General features: G+C 35.6%; 1 protein-coding gene and 1 pseudogene across 4 annotated transcripts in view; one reads left to right on the top strand and one right to left on the bottom strand.

The window, feature by feature from the left end:
- The window catches only part of GALC (galactosylceramidase), a 61,472-nt gene that overhangs the window by 33,235 nt on the left and 11,606 nt on the right, over positions 1 to 16,631 (top strand). For all 4 annotated transcript variants that reach the window (XM_003832737.6, XM_003832736.6, XM_034937962.2 and 1 more), the window contains 4 exons: positions 10,458 to 10,547; positions 11,275 to 11,361; positions 13,327 to 13,477; positions 15,475 to 15,655. In XM_003832737.6, coding sequence (XP_003832785.2) covers positions 10,458 to 10,547; positions 11,275 to 11,361; positions 13,327 to 13,477; positions 15,475 to 15,655 — 509 coding nt within the window. The remainder of the gene's footprint in view (positions 1 to 10,457; positions 10,548 to 11,274; positions 11,362 to 13,326; positions 13,478 to 15,474; positions 15,656 to 16,631) is intronic.
- Positions 1,781 to 8,486, bottom strand: LOC117975871 (shieldin complex subunit 2-like; annotated as a pseudogene).

Genomic DNA, 16,631 nt, shown 5'->3' with positions numbered 1-16,631 from the left:
GATCTTTTCATGTGCTTATTGGCTAGTAGTATATCTTCTTTGGAGAAATGTCTATTTAAACTCTGCCCATTTTTAAATTGGGATATTTGTGTTTTTATTATTGAGTCATAAGTGTTCTTTATTCTATATAAAAATTCCTTATCAGAAATATAATTTGCAGATATTTTCTCCCTTTGTATGGGTTGTCTTTCATTTTCTTAATGGTACCCTTTGAATTAAAAAAAGTTTTAAATTGTGATGAAGCCCACTTTGTTTTCTCTTTTGTTTCTTGTGCTTTTGGTGTCATATCTAAGAAGCTATTGCCTAATTCAAGGTTCTGAAGATTTATATTTATGTATTCCTTTAAGAGTTTTAGAGTTTTAAATCTTAAATTTAGGTTTTTGGTCCATTTTCTTTCTTAACTGGGGTTATATGTGTGTCCAACTTGATTCTCTTGCATTTTAATATCCAGTTGTCCCTGCACTATTTTTTGAAAAGACTATTCCTTTTTCATTGAATTGTCTTGGCATCCTTGTTGAAAATCAATTGGCAATAAATTTGAGGGTTTATTTCTAGAACCTCAATTTTTTTCTGTTGACCTATATATCTGTCCTGACGTGAGCACCACACTGTCTTAGGTACTGTAGCTGTCTGATAAATTTTGAAGTGAGGAAATGTGAGTATTTCAACTTTGTCATATTTTTATTTTTTATTGACACAGGGTACAATTTGATGTTTTGATACATACATGTGGTATAATGGTCAAATCAGGGTATGCCCATCACCTCATGAATTTATCATTCCTTTGTGATGAAAGCATTCAAAAGCCTCTCTTCTAGCTGTTTTGTAATACACAAAACCTTACTGTTAACCATCTTCACCCTAGTGTGCAAGAAAACACCAGAACTTAACACCTCCTGTCCAATAGTTACTTTGTACCTGTTGACCGACCTCTTCCTGTCCTTCCCTTCCCAGCCCCACCCTAGTGTCTGGTAACCACTGTTCTTCTCTCTGCATCTGTGATATCAACTTACACCTCCTGTCCAATAGTTACTTTGTACCCGTTGACCGACCTCTTCCTGTCCTTCCCTTCCCAGCCCCACCCCAGTGTCTGGTAACCACTGTTCTACTTTCTGCATCTGTGATATCAACTCTTCTTTTTTTTTAATTCTACATGTAAGTGTGATCATGAGGTATTTGTCTTATTGTGTCTGGCTTATTTCACTTAACATGATATCCTCCATATTCCTCCATGTTGTTGCAAATATCAGGATTTCATTCTATGACTAATAGTACTCCATTGTGTATATATATATCACATTTTCTTTATTCATGCATTCATTGTTGAACACTCAGGTTGATTCCATATCTTGGCTATTGTAAATAGTGTTTTAATAAACATGGGAGTGCAGATACCTCTTTAACATACATATTTTATTTTGGGGGGATATATACACAGTAGTGGGATTACTGGATCATATGGTAGTTCTACTTTTAATTTTTTTTTTTTTTTTTTGAGGCAGAATCTTACTCTGCACTTCCAGGCTGGAGTACAGTGGTGCAATCTCGGCTCACTGCAACCTCTGCCTCCTGGGTTCAAGTGATTCTTCTGCCTCAGCCTCCCAAGTGGCTGGGATTACACGTCTGCCACCACACCTGGCTCATTTTTGTATTTTTAGTAGAGACGGGGTTTCACCGTGTTGGCCAGGCTGGTCTCAAACTCCTGACCTCAAGTGATCTGCCCGCCTCAGCCTCCCAAAATGCTGGGATTATGGGCGTGAGCCACCACGTGCCCTGCCTATTTTTAATTTTTTAGGAATCTCCACACTGTTTTTTATAGTGGCTGTACCAATTTACAACCCCAACAACATGAAGTAAGTATTTCTTTTTTTCCACATCCTCACCAACACTTGTTTTCTTTTGTTTTTTTGGTAATAGCCATTCTAAGTAGAGGGAAGTGATATCCCATTGTGGTTTTGATTTGCATTTCCCTGATGATTAGTGATGTTGAGTATTTTTTCATGTACCCATTGGCCATTTGTATGTCTTCTTCTGAGAAATGTCTATTACAGTCTTTTGCCCAATTTTAAACTGGGCTATTTTGTTGTCGTTGTTTAAGTTCTTTACATAGTCTAGATATTAACCCCTTGTCTCATGTATAATTTGCAAATATTTCCTCCCATTTTGTAGGCTGTTTTACTTTGTTTCTTTTGCTGTGCAAAAGCTTTTCAGTTTGATGTCATCCCCTTTGTCTATTTTTGCGTTGTCTGTGCTTTTGAGGTCTTATTTAAAAAATTCTTGCCCAGCTCACTGTCATAAAGCACTTTCCCTTTGTTTTTTTTCTAGTTTCATAGTTTCAGGTTTTATATTTAAGTATGTAATCAATTTTGAGTTGACTGTGTATATTGTGAGAGATAGGAGTCCAGTTTCGTTCTTCTGCATGGGGCTATCCATTTTTCCCAGTGCTGTTTATGGAAGAGACTGTCCTTTTTCCTAGCGTGTTCTTGGCACCTTTGTTAAAAATTAGTTGGTCATAGGGCATGAATTTATTTCTGGACTTTCTATTCTGTTCCATTGGTCTGTTTGCCTGCTTTTAGCCAAAACCATGCTGTTTTATTAATCGTTACTATAGCCTTTTAGTATATGTTGAAGTCAGGTAGTGTGATGCCTTCAGCTTTGTTCTTTTTGCTCAGGGTTGCATTGACTGTTTGTGGTCTTTTGTGTTCCTATATAAATTTTATGGTTGTGTTTTCTATTTATGTGAAGAATGTCCTTGGCATTTTGATACAGATTGCATTAAATCTGTAGATTGCTTTGGGTAATATGGCTGTGTTAACAATATTAATTATTCACTATATTTTTGTGAGATTTTTTTAGTGATTATTCTGGGGCTTACCATATGCATCTTAACTTATTGGACTCACTTCAGATTTAAACTAACCGTATTACAGTAGATTATGCTGAATTCCCTTGTTGCTCTGTTCCCTTTCTCCTTTTGTTCTATTATTAGCACACATGTCACAACACTGCGTGCTGCGAACTCAATAGGACATTGTTACTTTATACATAAATTTATATGTTTTTAAACCAGTAACATGCTGTTTTGGTTACTATAGCCTTGTAGTATAATTTGAAGTTAGATAATGTGATACCTCCAGATTGTTCTTTTTGTTTAGGATTGCTTTGGCTCTTTGGACTCTTTTTTGGTTCCATATGAATTTTAGGATTGTTTTTTCTAATTCTGTGAAAGATGATGTTGGTATTTTGATAGGAATTACACTGAATATGTAGATTGCTTTGGGCATTGTGGTCTCATTTTCACAATATTGATTCTTCCAATCCATGAGCATGGGATGTATTTCCATGTGTTTGCATCATCTATTATTTCTTTCAGCCATGTTTTGTGTAATAGTTCTCCTTTTAGAACTATTGGTTCTTGGTTAAGTATATTCTTATATATTTTTGTAGCTATTCTAAAAGAGATTGAGTTATTGATTTGATTCTCAGTTTTGTCATTATTGGTATATAGCAGTGCTGCTGATTTATATACATTATTTGTGTACATTGATTATGTAACTTGAAACTTTACTGAATTCATTTATCAGATCTAGCAGTCATGTATCAACAGAGCAGAATACAGAACCCAAAAATAAAGCCAAATACTTAAAATCAACTGATCTTTGACAAAGCATTCAAAAATATAAATTTGGGGAAAGGACATCCTATTTAATAAATGGTTCTGGGAAAATTGGATAGCAACATATAGAATAATGAAACTGCATCCCTACCTCTCACCTCACCGTATACAGAAATTAACTCAAGATGGATTAAAGGCTTCAATCTAAGACCTGAAACCATAAAAATTCTAGAAGAAAATCTAGGAAAAATTCTTCTGTACATTGGCCTAGGCAAATAATTTATAACTAAGACCCCAAAAGCAAATGCAACAAAACCAAAATAAATAAATGGGACCTAATTAAACTAAAAAGCTTCTGCAAAGCAAAGAATCATTGGAGTAAACAGACAACCTACAGAATGGGAGAAGACATTTACAAATTATGCATCTGACAAAAGACTAGCATCCAGAATCTATAAGGAACTCAAACCAGCAAGAAAAACACAAATCCCATTAAAAAGTGGCAGGTGACATGAATAGACATTTCTTAAAAGAAGATATGTCTATAGCCAAAAAAACAGTTAAAAAAAAATGGTCAACATCACTAATCATCAGGGAAATGCAAATTAGAACCACAACGAGATACCACCTTACTCCAGTCAGAATGGCCATTAAGAAACATCAAAAAACAATAGATGTTGGCATACATGTGGTGAAAAGAGAATGCTTATCCACTGCTGGTGAGAATGAAGTTAGTACAACCTACATGGAAAACAATGTGGAGATTTATCAAAGAACTAAATTGATTGATCTGCCATTCATTCCTGCAATCCCACTACTGGATATCTACCCAAAAGAAAAGAAGTCACTGTATCAGAAAGTCACCTGCACACATATGTTTGTGTAGCACAATTCACAATTGAAACATATGGAATCAACCTAAGTGCCCATCAACTGATGAGTGGATAAAGGAAATATATATATACCATATATATATGGTGTGTGTGTGTGTGTGTGTATATATATATATGGTGTGTGTGTATATATATATATGGTGCGTGTATATATATCTATGGTGTATGTATATATATACACACACATCATGAAATACTCTTCAGCATAGAAAGAATGAAATAATGCCTATTTGTTTGAATGTCTCATTTTTTGTGTGTGTTGTTGGAAACTGGACCTTATATATAATATATGGTAGCAACTCGTATATAATATATGCTGTCAACTCTGGGCATTGATCCTCTCCCCCTTGAGGCTTGTTGTTGTTTGTTTATTTACTTAGTGATTTGCTGGAGTATTTTAGTTAACTCTGTTCCCTCCTTCTTCCCCTCCACACACTGTAAAGCCTGAAATGTTGCTCCTTGGAGAATGTGGCTTTGGGCATATCCACAGTCACCCTGGGGTGACATTTGTTTTTCCAGGACTCTGTCTGGTTCCTTGATCACACCTCACTGTAAGTTACACTAATTGCTGGTGGATTTCTGTATCGTTTTAAACAATGCCCTGGGGACTTAAATTGTTCCAAAGACTGATCCAATTAAATTCCAGCTCATTTTCAGGGGTGGTTTGAAGTTAGTGTTTTAGTTTTCTTCTGACCACAGGAGATTTTTTTTTTTTAAACTGTCACTTTTTTTTTTCATTTCATCATAAATTTATTTTCAGGCAGTATGATAATCTATTAATACTCGGCATACTCTGAACTTACAGAATAAGTACCACTCTATACTTCCTCATTAATGACTATCATTTTACATGAGCTTCTTCTACAATCACAGTGAGAGAACAGATTGCTACATGTTTGCTGGTAAATACATTCAGTAAGGCACTCAAATCCTAGACACGAACTAACCACAGAACGCTCTTCCCCGCTTTAATAAATTGAAACATGATCTCATTTCCTTCGTTTTCAATGCTTTTTATAGAAAGACACGCTTGTCTTGAACTTGTCTAAACAGAGGTTTATATAAACTAATCCATTATCATGTATAGTTGTAATCAAGGAAATGATTTCACATTGACGGTTTTTTAGGTAGGGATAAGTAAAAGCACTGCAGCAGTTTCTGAGGGAATGTCTTCCCTGTGGTTCCTCATACTTAGTACAATGCCTGGAACGTAGCAGGGACTAAATACAGTGAACAAATGGGCAAACCTTTAATTCCCAGGGATCTGCTACATATTGCCTTGACTGGTAGATCATTTCTCCAGAAGAAAGGAAGAAACCAAAAAACAAAAATGATCTTTTTAAACCTCACAGGATTTTCTTAGAAAAAAGTTTTCATTGAAATTCTCTTTGTAAAATGTATTTAATAAAAAATCCAAAGCAAAAACCCTATCATTTATTTACTTCAAAAGACAAAGCATTTCAGTACTTCTTCCTTGAAATGCCTGCAATTTCTTCCTCTGGCCTCAGAGAAGGGCATCGGCTCCATGCTTTACAATGTCAGGATAAAAATCCAGGAGGGAGAAATCTTGTTGTAATGGATAGCTGCTTTCATCTAACACAAAAAGGCTCTGAATCTTTGATACACAAAGTTCTGCGCTGACTGCCGACAAGGAGTGTAACAGGTCTGCCATGACCATCCCATAGGTGATCTCTGAGGAAGGAACTATCACTCTGTTGAGGCAGTCTGCAAAAATGTTGAGAAGAATCTTCTCTATCAGCTTTGAGTCTACACGGATGTAAACATCATGTCTTCCATCAACTATAGTCATTAAGGCTGGCCTATAGTATATTTTCTTCATAGTAAATGGCAAGCAGCTAAAACATTGTAGATCCTGTTCTCATCTGTTTCTAGTTCCAATCCATATTTTGCGCAGCCAGTATATATGATGTTGGGAAGAGAAGAAAAAAAATACTCTCCAGAGAACTGTGAGCATTTAGAGCTATCTTCTGAGCTGCCGTGATAGGAAATGACAGCTCTGAAATCTGGGCTTTAATTAGAACCACTCCTGAACATTTATCCTCTAGGTGGGTTGCTAAGTCTGATATCTTCCCAAAGGAGGGTGCACTTTTTTGAAATTTTGCTTTAAATGTAATTGCCCTTACATCATCATCAAACAAGCACTCACAGGATGACCAAGGCATTGTATGCGATTTTAGGTTTTCTAGTGTGTAATTGCGCTGAACAAAAAGATATTTAAATTCCCAAATATAACCTTTTTTCCTTTGAAGTTGAGGGTACCAGGCTGCTCCAGGACTCCATAATACAAGCACATAATGTTGATCTTGGGCCTGTTCCACTGTTAACATAACTTTTTTCTGCTTCTGTCCTCTATAACTGTATACTGCCTCTGTCAGTATAGTGAAATCAACAACTCTTAGTATTGTGTGGACTAATACATCAGGCTGAAGGTGCTCCAATTCTATAAAGTCTATACTGTTCACCCTCTGAGGCTGCCTCGGAGGAAGATCTCTGAGGTAGGAATGTTTTGAGGACACATGTGCCAGTAGGTCTTGAAGTACAACATCACTAACTACACTGGAATATTCTTCAGGCTGAATAGATGAATAACTCCCAAGATTTAATAACTGACTGCTAAATGTTGATTGTAGTACTGTCTCGCCAACCCATTGGTCCTCATGAATAACAACATCTGCGAGTAAAATTATATCTCCAAGAAACACTGTATATGCCCAAAATGCTGCAGTCCTCTACAGAAAAACCTTCTTAGTTTCTGACTGATCAATTACTGTAACTGTTGCTAAAGGCACTTTAGGGCCAGAATTTGGTCCGAATTTTATGTTTATTTCCTTCACGTGACATGGAGATAGCACCATGACTAAACAATCATACTTCTGGCTTTTAGAATCACAGTTTTTTATTAATGACTTTTTAAAATACCCTTAAATTCAGACACATTCCTCTGATCCATTTCTACAACAGAATCTCCTGCATTAGAAATCAACTTCATTTTCTTAGCTACTTGAAGGACTCTAGATAGAGCTTCAGACTGGCCCACTTTATCTTCAGAGGTGCAGCTTCTTTTAATAGCACTTTTGTGAAAGGTGTTTAGTTGGGAACACAGTATTCCTGAGCTACACAACTCAATACGTATCTCATTTGGTGGCAGTTCATCTTCAGAACTGAAAAGTTCTTGAGATCCTGTATTTTCTTCAGGACCTTTGTCAGAGTTTATGTGAATGTGGCTATTTTCTGTTTTAGGACAAACAGGACTAAAATGTTCAAGAGAATATGCTTGGTTTTGTCCACTTTCATATGCTTCTGTAAAATCATCAAGTTGAATGGAATTCTCTTCAGATATTCTTATCTTCCCGTAACTTGCCTTTGGTTCAGTCTCCATGTTTACATTCCCTTTATTTATAGGACTCCGCCCTTTATCTTTCTTTTGAGCTAAAAAAGCAACCTGGCTGGAGGTAATTATACAGAGAAATTCCGTATCAGTTGACATTTTAAGGTCTGAGACCTTCCTAACTGCTGCTTTAGACCTTGGCTTATCTACTGTGTTCAAGGAAAATAATCGCAAACACTGATTTTGTATTTCATGATATTCTGTTGGCACACACTCTCTTTATACCACTTCAGGCCCTATATTAATTTGTTTAGTACTACAAACCAAATCCAACATAGCTGCACATTTGTGGCCTAACTGAAACAAATTTGAGTGAAAGTTCTGACCACATATATCTGACTGATGTTTAGGCTGTTCATCTATCATTTTATTTTCACTGAGAAGCTTTTGATACTTTTCAGTTAAATGCAGAACTATGCTTTCAAATCCACATATTTGCATATTAGAGCTCGTTACCTCACTAAGTCTAGAGGAGTGAATCTTCTGGGATTCTATATTCTGTGTTTCAGAAACAGAATGTACAGTCATCTTTCACATGAACATGTCTATTCATACAGTTTGCTAAGTAAGAAATGACCACTAAGATCTGGAGAACCAATAGATTCTGGGACTTCATAGTTTTCAAGATTTTTGTGCTGTTTTTCATCCTTCAGATATAAAGAATGTTGACTGTATGAAAGCTGAATTTTTTTCTAGGGGTCAGCAACGGACATTAAAGAAACTGTGTCTTGTGATACTGTCATTTTTAGTGGAGCAACAGGATACTAGGCTGGGTGGTTCTCAACAGGATATTAGGCAGGGCTGTGGTTTAGCTTATGCCTATAGTGAAGCCACTGGTCTCTTTTTTCTTTTCACCAAAGCCTCCATTATTTTTTAGAACAACATTAGTCTTAAACCTCTCTATGCTCTGTGTCAAATATCAATTCCTTTAAGAAAAGGTTTGAAGCTATTTCATGCCTTGCCTCTCCCCCTAGGTAAATCTCTATAATCTCTAGTAATGTCACCTTTCTTATTGTTGAAATGTATGTTTTCTCTTAACCTGATTTTTTATTAGTCTGGCTAGAAGTTTTTCAACTGTATTGATCTTCTCGAAGAATCAGCTTTTGGTTTTATTATTTTCTTGTGGTTTTTAAATTTGTTTTTGTTTAATTCTTCTTTGCTCATTATTATTTTCTTTGCCTATTTTGGTTTTTTCTTTATTTTTATTTTTACTTTTTAAAAAAATTTTATTTCCACAGTTTTTTGGGGAACAAGTGGTATTTGGTTACATAAGTTCTTTAGTGGTGATTTGTGAGATTTTGGTTCACCCATCCCCCAGCAGTATACATTGAACCCAATTTGTAATCTTTTAAAATTTGCTCCTATTTTTCGAGTATCTCAAGACAGAAGCTGAACTCTCAAATCCTTTCTTGGTTTCTAATCTAGGTATTTAGCGCTGTAAATGTCCTCCTAAGTATTGCTTTAGTGGCATACCACAAATTGTGATATGTTGTGTTTTCATTTTCATAAAGCTGAAAATTCTAATTTCTCTTTTTATTTTTCCTTTGATCTATTGATTATTTAGAAATTTGATAGTTTGTAAATATTTTTGACTTTTCCAGAAGGTTTTCAGTTATTCATTTCTGATTTAATTCTATTGTGGTTAAAAAAGTACTTTGTGTGACTTGAATCTTCCTGTATTTATGAGGACTTGCTTTATGGATCAGAGTATGGTGTAGTTTGGTCAGTGTTCCATGTGCGCTTGAAAAGAATGTGCATCCTGCTGTTGCTAGATGGAGGCATTTATAGATGGCATGTTGTTTGGTAGTGTTGTTCAAATCTCTTATATCCTTGCTGATTGTCCATCTAGTTGTACTATCAATTACTAAGAGATGGATATTGAAATCTCTGATTATGAGAGTAATTTTTTAATGGTCTGCAAAGCCTGAAATAGAACTGTGTACTGTAAGTATTCTGTGACTGTGGAATCTCTTAAAGTAGGGATTATGTCTCATACTTCTTTTGATCCCAGCCCATAGTTGTGACTATTTAGTAAACAGTGATGGCAATGTGAGAACTATATTACATATATTTAGCTGACCTTAGTGTGTATTTGATATCTATATATACTATATATACACACACCCATACATATATATATATATTTTACTTCTTACATGAGAACGAAAGTTATATTTAGATGAGATGTCTTTTCAGTGAAAACATCCTTACTTTTGCTTTTTATTTGATGTATTTTAGTTGGAAAACAGTTATAACAAAAAATTAATCTGTATGCCATATATGTCTCTACAGTTTAGCTATGAATTCAAAATTTGATCCAGTTGAAATGCCATTGACCTTTGCATTTGACTAGGAACATACAATACACATTCAGTAAAGATTATATTATAAAAAAGTCTTTAAAAATGTGAAATAAACTCATATTTGTTATCTAGTATATGTAAATTTCTGTTAATCTTGGGCATTAACTATTGAACTTTTTTTCCCCTAAGGTAGCTTATACATCATTTGGATAATGTATGTGATTTTTTTTTTTCAGAGTCATAAACATTCTAAGTGCATACGGCCATTTCTTCCTTATTTCAATGTGTCACAACAATTTGCCACCTTTGTTCTTAAGGGATCTTTTGTAAGTAAATATGTTTAACTTTATTTTGGTTTTGATTTAAGAATTTATATATTCTGTCACAGGCCAGTAGTTCTTAAGTGAAGCCTTATATTATGAACTTTTAACAGTTTGCATATGAATTGACAGAGGCCCTGGTGTCTTCTGTCTTCTGACTTGCTTTAATCTAACAGGACAGAAGCCAGTAGGAGGTAAAATGCTCTGTGACTTTGAGGAACACTTACAAAAGTCACTTGCAAGAAAGTTGTTCTTGGTGGTAGAAGCATTTTATGGTCTAGGGAACTTTCAAGCATTGATATTTACAGTATACTATGCCAAAAATATTGTTTAAAAGTACCAGATACTTGCTATTTCTGTGAATTGTTAGGTTTGAATTGAGAAACTGCAGTACCCTTTCTGATTACTAATGGCATAAGAATTGTTTTTTAATACCAGAAAGTTATTTTAATTTAGAAGTTATTACACAGGTACAGTAATGAATGTTTTTGAAGCAAAGACACTGTAATTTTTTTATCATTTGCCAAAATTCTTTAGTGTTTGGAGAATAAAGTATTTGCTTGAACAATGTTTTCCTATTTTTAAAAATATTATTATTTAATATTTGAGGTGTTTCTCCTGATAACTAGAGATAATATTGTCATTGGTACATTCTTGCTGGTACTGATTTTGGAAATCCTCAAAGAGGATGTGATGCATTACTCAGCCATGCTTTTTTGTATTTTCTTTACAGAGTGAAATACCAGAGCTACAGGTATGGTATACCAAACTTGGAAAAACATCCGAAAGATTTCTTTTTAAGCAGCTGGATTCTCTATGGGTAATTTTGAAGTAAATTCTTATATTTTGGGTATTCCAACAGTAAAACAGTAAAAGGGCACAGAAATGTCATTAATTAAGAATTTTTATTTTTATAAGTTTGTGTGTTTATAGATGTGTTTAGCTCTTAGACATTTAGTTTGTCTTGGTGGATGGTGACGCCATCACCTGGCTTCCCAGGTTGGAAATTTAAGTCCCATTTGAGACTCTCTGTCTTTCCCACTCACCCTCTGTATCCCGCCAGTGGTCAAGTATAGACGATTGTATCCACACATTTCTCTTACTCACTCCTTATTCTCCATTACCACCGTTACTTCTTGTTTCAGTTCTTCATTATCGCTCTCCTGGATTTCAGAAACTGCCTCTTCTTTTTCCAGTCTGACTTTCCAGGTCACCCATCACACTGCTACAGAGTGAAATGTCAAAAATGCAGATCTGATTTTTGTGACCACTGTGCTCAGAGGACCTCAGTGATTATTTTCTTAGAAGTTAACATTCCTTAGTGTAGCACATGGCCCTCATTATCCTCCCAGAAGGTAGAAGACTGGTCTTCTTCCTAGAGGTGTGTCCTACTAAACTGGCCTCTCTTCACATACTAAACTTACATTTTTCAAAGCATTGCATGCCTGTCTGTTTACCTTTGTGACTTTGCACATACTGTGTTCTTCACCTAGAATGGCCTCTCCTCATCTTTGTCATCTTTTGAGACTCAATTCAAGTGTCTTTTCCTCTGACGCTTCCTCACCAGTCTTAGCTCATATTCACCTAGGGCCATGTGCTTACCTAGTTAAATGCTTTTGCTGCGCCACTGGACACCTTGAAGACTGAACCTTGCCTTATTTAGCTTTATATCCCAGGTGCTTCCCACAGTGCTTCATCCATGGTGCTTTCTGGGGAAAGGTTTCAAAGAACGAATTGGCCCAAACAAGCACATTATTTCACTTAATTGACACAAGTCTACCACTTTTTCTGGTTATTATTAATGTTCTGATAACCAACTAGTCACTAACAGTGATAAAACACCTTATTATATATTAAGTTCTGAAAAAAAGTTCATACTTTTTTTGTAACAAATTGCTAGGAATGGCATAATAAAATTGATTTTCCTCATAAGAAAAATAATGTCATTTGGGGTTATTCTTCAACCTGAATATAACGTCAGGTATTTCATAGATCTGATCATCAATTTACCATTAAAACAAGGATAATAACTCCTTTTATTCAAAATAGAAAAAAACTGTTCAAATTTCATAAAAGGATTCCAGTGTCTTCAGAGATCTACATTTAGCATAGAACAACTTTGAAACTGGGAGCGTTTTCCATTGGTCACACACTAGGCTTAGCACTTTAAAAGCATTATCTGGTTTAATCCTCACAGCAGTCTATGAGGTATGTATTTTTTTCCTCATTTTGTAGATGAGGAGATTGTGACTTAAAGAGATTAAGTTGCCAAGATCGTAAGTGTGACATAAGCCTAACTTGCTAGTTGAAATATATATTGATCATAAAATGAGCAGGATTTTTCTCTCTTAATTGTAAAAGGATTTCTGTGATTAACAGCTGGGTCGACAGTGATATTTTATGAATTTCTCTACCTTAGTAAATTACTGAGAGAAAAAAGCAGATCTCTTAGTTGCATGTATCGAATATATCCAAGCTTTAAGGAGCTTACTGTGTAGTGGAAAAGAATAGGCTAATAGAAATAGATTTTGAGATTATTTAGTCCTTGCTTCCATGAAGTAAGGTTGTTTAAAATTATAAAGCATAATTTTATAAAGTTTTCTAAAATACTTAGGAAAAAAAGATTCCAAGGGCCTTGATATTGGTGAGTTTTCCACAAATGTTTAGGAAGTTCTAACAGAAGTGATTTGGACTTTTCTTTAAGCTAATTTTTTTAAAGCTATTTTGTCCACATGAGATGAGCTATAGTACCTGGTCCTGAATACAGTAGTGTCTTCTTTTTCAGCTCCTTGACAGCGATGGCAGTTTCACACTGAGCCTGCATGAAGATGAGCTGTTCACACTCACCACTCTCACCACTGGTCGCAAAGGCAGCTACCCGCTTCCTCCAAAATCCCAGCCCTTCCCAAGTACCTATAAGGATGATTTCAATGTTGGTGAGTATTTTTCACTAAAACTTAACTTGGTCTCTATATTTAACAGTAGTGTGTTGATTTCTACCTGTCAAACTGGGTGCATGATGGAGTGGCTGTCAAAAGCACATTCATTTACCTCCTACATCTCATATGTGGTAAAAGGAGGGCTAATTTTTTGCATTACTTTATGGTAAATCTAAATTTGAGGACCCTGTATTTTTCAGTTTCAGAAAAAAATATAGGGTTCATTGTTAGAATGAAAGTTATAGTTCTAATTTGTTTTTGGTGAAACTTAAACTTTGTAACTTTGCTACTGCCCCATTAGCCATTACTGACATCTTCCTTCTGTGTGGAGGTTAAGACACATTCATATCTGTCTTTCTGCAGTGCTAGTGAACTGAGTGCTTATGGGCAGTTATGTTGTCCTTGGGTGATCCAACTCATTATATACCATCCCGTGCTTTTTTTTTAATTGAGCTTTCTTGGTTTTCTAGGAAGATCTGTCCTAAAGTTGTTAGAAAAGTTTTTGGTTATAGGTGATTTAGGAAAACCACTTGGAAAAAAGTTAGAAGACATGGTCATTGTAGTTATATTCCCAGTGAGTAAGTAACAAAATTTGTTGACTGCTTGGTGGTGTTCTGTAGGTTTATGGGTCTCACAGACAGGGTCAGGTGGCTTTGTAATCTGCTCCTAAAATCTATAGCAGCAGGAGAGTAATAGGGAGGGAGCTGGCATTGCTGGAGCATCACTTGAAGCTCCTGTTTGCTGCAGAGCTGCTTGTTCCACCAAAGATGGACACTCCTATCACCCTTTCCCAGTCACTGCTACAGGGTCTCACCTCCCTTTCTCAGGAAATGATCTAGTTGGCTGGAGTGTAAGGCCTTTTGGACTGTGTAATGGAGTCCTCTCAACTATAATACAGACAACAGTGATCCTCAGGGGGAGCTTGGTGGTTTGTTTTTCTGCAATTCTTTGAAATGGCCTCTTAGATAAACCCATTAATTTTGTGAAACACAGGGTCTTAAAATCTGTTGCTCGCTTGGTTCTCTGTTAGCAAAAGTGACTTTTGCCTTCAGTAAGTGAGGAATGTGTGTGGGATATCGCCTAGATAATGAGATTGAAGAACTTCTGCCAGCACCAAGACCAATATTTTGTGACCCTGAAGACTAAGAGGCAATTTCAAACCTTCAAATATAAAATGTAATACTTTATGAGCTACAATATAAATTTAAAACTAAAGTTAAATATTATAAGCTGGGCTCTGGAGATACTTGTTAGGGTTCTAAATGTCTCAAATGAGGTAATGAATGCAAAAACACTTGGAAAAGCATGAGGTATAAGAGCTATAAGATATATAAAATTTCTCCTCTACAGCATTCATTATTGTAAGACTGTAATTTAATTTAGTAAAACTAAAAAGGGATTGATAACTTAGGCCCAAAACTGGTTTTTGCTGCAGTTTAGAAGTAGAAGAAAATTTGTAAATTTTATGCTTGATATAGTAAACCTTTCTTATGCTCTTTTGGCAGATGATTGTGACGCATGATTTGGAACCTTGCTTGACAGATATTAGAAATAATAAAGCTATCCCTTATTGAGCCCTTGCCAGGTGCTGGCTTATGTACCTGTTATCTTTTCTTTAATTCTCTTGTCCTCCTGCAAACCTGGAAATGAAGAAACTTTAGATGCAGGGCAGTTAAATAACTTGTCCAGGGCAACAGACTGAACTCGAATTTGAATCTAGGTCTTACTTCAAAACTCATGACCTTTCCTCTACACCAGATGCCTGGATTAAATATTATGCAGCATCTATATGTCGAACTCATCATCTTGATATTTAGTAATGATGATACAAAAATTAATGTATCTTTATTAGACCTAGGCCCTAAACTTTGGTTTAGATTTTATTTATTTATTTAAAAGCTTTCAGAAGTGTTTCAGACATACTATAAAATATCAGCAAGGAGAGCTTCTGAAGGATTTGATACTAAACAGAGAATTTCTTATATTCTGAACAGATTACCCATTTTTTAGTGAAGCTCCAAACTTTGCTGATCAAACTGGTGTATTTGAATATTTTACAAATATTGAAGACCCTGGCGAGCATCACTTCACACTACGCCAAGTTCTCAACCAGAGACCCATTACGTGGGCTGCCGATGCATCCAACACAATCAGTATTATAGGAGACTACAACTGGTAAGATTGATGTTCTCAATGTGGATCTGGCTGAAATACCCTTGTAATATTGTCAGGTACATTTTGAAGTGAAGAGTTTTCAATGGTCCTCCTGTTTCAAGAACCTAATAGATGTGTAATATGTAATATTAAGGGTTGTTGAATAGTATGGTGATGACCACAAAGCTGCAAATTGTTTTGCTGCCCCAGTGTCCTTCCCTCATCTTTGCCCTATTTAATAGTGATTATTACAGGAACAATTTGATTCCAGTATAAAAACTGAGGACTTTTGGACCCAATTATAATTTAATATTTGTTTATAAATGGACAGATTTGTGAGGTATTTTTAAGTTTTAGTTTCGCTGGAGAGTTGATTTGTTGATCTGGTGTTGCCATCTAGTGGACCAGTCTTAGAATTACACCGTCTTAGCCTTATTAAAAAATCTATTTACCAGGTGACAGTAGATGGCAATAGTAAAAAGCTAATCAGCTTTAGTCGCCTAGTGAATTTAACTTTTTATTTAGTCATCTGGTAAAGAGACAAGTTATATTATTCACATAAAATATAATGCCAAACTAAAACTTTCCCTTCCTCTTTAGTTACAGAATTTCTGTGTGCTGACTTATTCCACCTGTCTTATGTGTTTCTTTTTCATTTTTTCCTATAACTAGTATGATTCCACTGTGGGAAAAAAGACACATAAACATTCCAGGTTTAGAGCTAGTACTAGTAATACCAAGCCACCAAAAAGCCATGTCCAAAGCTTGGAAACTGGAGAGGGAAGAGAAAAGAATTCTGAAAAGAGCCTTGAATTGCCTGTCTATGGAGTGTGCAGAAAGTGTTTATCCCTCCTGAAGTGCCTTACTCCCAGTTAGAAATCCTGATTCTAGTCCCAAGCTGTGACATAAGTCTTAAGAAACTTTTAGTTATCCAGAGCCCCTGGAACCCTTATAACACTATGAAGAGTTATTGAGGTGCAGTGAAGAATTCTTTCCT

The sequence above is a fragment of the Pan paniscus genome, chromosome 15 (assembly GCF_029289425.2).
Source record: "Pan paniscus chromosome 15, NHGRI_mPanPan1-v2.0_pri, whole genome shotgun sequence".
Classification (NCBI taxonomy): domain Eukaryota; kingdom Metazoa; phylum Chordata; class Mammalia; order Primates; family Hominidae; genus Pan; species Pan paniscus.
Note: the sequence above shows the minus strand (reverse complement) of the source record. Positions and strands in the feature narration are given on the sequence as shown.